At 43.8% G+C, this 3,807-nt stretch overlaps 1 protein-coding gene across 1 annotated transcript in view; it reads right to left on the bottom strand.

Moving 5' to 3' along the window:
* The window catches only part of LOC118409072, a 14,787-nt gene extending 11,019 nt beyond the window's left edge, over nt 1–3,768 (bottom strand). Inside the window, exons 1-4 of the mRNA XM_035809939.1 lie at nt 3,046–3,768; nt 2,409–2,483; nt 1,618–1,682; nt 54–137 (exon numbers count right to left, since the gene is read on the bottom strand). Of these exons, the coding sequence (XP_035665832.1) occupies nt 54–137; nt 1,618–1,682; nt 2,409–2,483; nt 3,046–3,220 (399 nt within the window). The 5' untranslated portion in view covers nt 3,221–3,768. The remainder of the gene's footprint in view (nt 1–53; nt 138–1,617; nt 1,683–2,408; nt 2,484–3,045) is intronic.
* Between the last annotated feature and the right edge of the window lie 39 nt (nt 3,769–3,807).

The raw sequence follows: 3,807 nt of genomic DNA, 5'->3' as shown, positions 1-3,807 counted from the left end.
ATAAAGGGCCAACTTCGCCCGTAAATAAGAATGTGTGTTTGAGACCAACTTACTTCCACAGAGGTTTCCATGTTGTCAGGCTTGATTCTCCACGGTCCACTAGGGATTCTATTCGCCCCCTTTAGGTAACGGAATATCTGGGAAAAGGAAATACAGAAAATGATGTTAAAAACTACGAACCGTGATTCCTTGACCACCCTGAAGCTTGCAAAGTTTTTGAAATGAAGTCTAAAGGTGGGTTTACGCGAATGTGTCCGTGTGAGGTCCGTATGGAAGTCTTAAGCTTCTGCCGGGCTCCACAATAGGAATAGTAATAGAAATTGGACAAATATAGCCAGATAACATGCCAGCCGGGACCTCATACGGGCTTGAATATATACCGGGTACGCACGTGTGAACCGGGCTTAACCACCGTCGCTTTGGATTAAACATTGAATACGTTTTTGTCACCACTGCAAGTCGAATTGCAAATAAGGTGGAAATTATGAATTCCTTCGTACTGACGTAGGTTGCATGACGCGCCCAGATGCGCTTCGAAGCACATCCTGGATAACCAGAACACGTCAAGGAGCGCGTTCTGGGCAGAGGCGGCGGCACCATTTTTTAGTTGTGGGGGCGAAGATTTCTCAAATCACTAAATCGAGGGCCGAAGGCCCGAGGCGTTGCGCCGGAGGCGCGACCCTTCTAGGGGGGTCCGGGGGCATGCACCCCTGGAAAAATTTCAAATCTAAACCCTCTGAAACGCTATTTCCTGTATTTGAGGGGCAAATTTTGCTGCCAGACTAAGCTAACTTCAATGACATTTCTATCAAAAATACACATAGTTTTAGCTTTAGTTATTGAGGGCGACACCCCCAACATATTTTCACCATCTCGAGCGGCGAAGGTACGAGCCGTTGTAAGGTAGGTTCTGGAAATTTTTTAAATCTAGACCGTCTGAAACGCCATTTCCTGTATTTTGAGGGGCAAATTTTGCAGACAGACTAAGCTGAATTTAATTAAACTTCTAGTAGAGAAAACGATTTTTGAGGGCGACGACCCACGCACCAACATATTTTGCACTACGTCGTCGTGAGCCCCGAAGACGCAAGCCGCCGCAAGGGAGAAATTTTTAAATCAGGACACTTTGAATGCCATTTCCTGCATTTGAGGGGAACATTTTGCTTGTAAACAAATCTAAGTTTGATAATGAAATTTCTACTAGAAAAAGGTCGTGGGGGACGACGCTCCGGTAGCATTTTCCCACCATGTCCAGTGCCGACGGCGCGAATCCTCACAAGGAAGCTAGGTCCTTTGAAATTTTGAAATCTGGACCCTCTGAAACGTCATTTCCTGCATTTTCCTGCAGGGCCAAATTTTGCCAGTAGACTAGCGAGATTTGATGAAATTTCCATTAGTGAAAATATGCACAAGGGGTTCAGCTTGATTTTGTGTGTTTCATCTTATTTTATCGTGGGGGCGACGCCCCCACGGCCTATTTTTTGTGGGGGCGGCCGCCCCCACTGCCCCCACGGTGCCGCCGCCACTGCTGGGTATATTCCGGGGGTATCCAGGATGCCCTCAGATTCAGGGAGCGCGCTAGGACAAAGCGCATTTGGGTAGGATAGGTTAACGTACCTTGGAGCAGTCGGTGAGCAGTGGCATCACGTCAGGCACAGCGGGCTGACAATCTCCAGAGTCGCCTGCAGAGGGAAGACACTCAGGAGTTTATAAAGAAGGCTAGGTAACTCCCAAAGATTCAATAACCTTATTCTTACGTCAATACCATTCCAATCAACCTGATAAACCAGTACATTTGCGTGTATGTCGTAAATACAGATACAATACTTTAGGCACAACCAGGGAGTACGTTGGATGAAAGTACTCCCTGGTTGAACCTAAAGAATCTTACTATGCAGATAGAATACAGTTTAGATAATTATTCAATAGAGGCCAATATACAGCACTCATGATAAAACACTTACATTTTGTCCCACATACTGGGAGGCCTTACATTTCTTACTCAAAACGTGGCTACTTCTCGCACAAATACCTCATTCAATTGTTGATTTGAACTTGTTTTGCCTTACATTTATGTCGGAATTTCGTTATCTTACTATGTATTATGTATATATCTTTTTGAGTCCCTTTTATTTTATAGAAACTCCTTGTTGTAGCCGATGACGCAATTCAGACAATATTCGTCTTATCTATGTACGTAAAAGGGCATGGATAGCTACCTTCATGCAGACGTGGGATGGGAGGGGGGTCTTTGAGGCCCAAGCGAACTTTCAGGACTTTTCCTATAATTCATTTGGCAACATTTTTATCATAATGAGTCAATGGGATTAAATCTTAGCTCTTTTCGGCTAACGTTTCCTCGTAGATATTCCTCGTGGATATATCTAATTCAAAAGAACGGTTCTTACCCTTATCCACTATACCCGCCTGCTCACACAACTTGTTGATCAGTGCTTGGACAGGGAGTTTTGCCGTTGAATTACCTGATTAAAAAAAAAAGAATCATCAGCCTTCAATGTGCCAATACACCAGGTACCCACTGCTGGTTTCTTTTTATTGCATGTTAATGTCTGCCGATGATACACTAGTACTGAGCTTTGGATTTCACAATCCTCACGGGAACCATGACCCTGACCCTGACGGCCTGACCCAAATAGGATCGTGGTTTTCAGCGTTCATGATCAATATCCCCATCATGACGAAATGTCCGCCTTTCTGTGACGTCAAAAAAGTCTTGATTTGAACGGTACGTCACTAGTTTTCCGATAGGTTAAGTTTTCATGTAAGTTTTGTTTGATTCACAGCTAGGACTCTCTTTCAGAACCCAAATACTTTCAAGTTGAAGTTGAGGTAGAATATAAACTCGAGGAATAACAGACAACGCTTAATAGCATAGCTCAAACGTTATAACTTTATCAGTAATGATCACACACTGACAATTCGCAGGTAAAACGTAAAAGAAAGAAATCACCCTCAATACCCACGGCTTCGTGACGCCCAAAAGAATACTCGATTTTTTCTACATGTAATACTAGCAACACGTACCTGTGCCACAGTTCGCCTTACATACGACGTTGACTACCTCTGCTGGCAATGAAAAATTCTGTGGCGTGTCTTCTTCTACCAGGGATAACGGGAGCGCCTCAGCCTGGCCCAGTACTTGTAACAATGGAAGCACAGCCAGAAAACAAAAGTTCAAGCAAATCGGCAAACGTTCCATCTTTCACCTTGTCCCTAACTAAAAAGTGCTCGGATGGGATGCAGGTAAAGAGAGCTACTACATTGAAACAACCGACGGCTTGCAGCAACCTTATATAGATGACAGGTGGAATGCGCGTAGGATGTTAAGCATTGTCAACTGTGACTTCCGTGAATTTTGTCGGACGTCCGGCCTCGGTCGGAAACCATCGCTATTATTCAAATCAAATTGACTGGACCCATGCGTGGGCCATTGGTATCCTAAAAGGTGTGGCAAAGTACTAGTAGGCAATGTTCAGTAGGAAATCGAACCTGATATTCTGTAACGTTATCTGTATCTATAACACATCAATCCTTGGTTGAAAATTTTGGTTATAAAGTATGTTAGTTAGCTAATGGACAGAATAAAGTATCAAAGTATCAAGCACATGTTCTTGAAGGCATGAACTACACATATTTCTTGTTCTTGTCTAAGCTGGCATAAGGCATATCTACCAGTTTACTCATTTCATACATCATTCATCGTCTGGACATTTATCTCTAGGTGTTGGAAAGACGCAGGTCAATGTCGACATTGGGCCCCCTGGTGTCTGACCTTGGTAATGCAGC

The sequence above is a fragment of the Branchiostoma floridae genome, unplaced genomic scaffold, assembly GCF_000003815.2.
Source record: "Branchiostoma floridae strain S238N-H82 unplaced genomic scaffold, Bfl_VNyyK Sc7u5tJ_97, whole genome shotgun sequence".
NCBI classification, from domain to species: domain Eukaryota; kingdom Metazoa; phylum Chordata; class Leptocardii; order Amphioxiformes; family Branchiostomatidae; genus Branchiostoma; species Branchiostoma floridae.
This window is presented reverse-complemented; position numbering and strand designations above follow the sequence as displayed.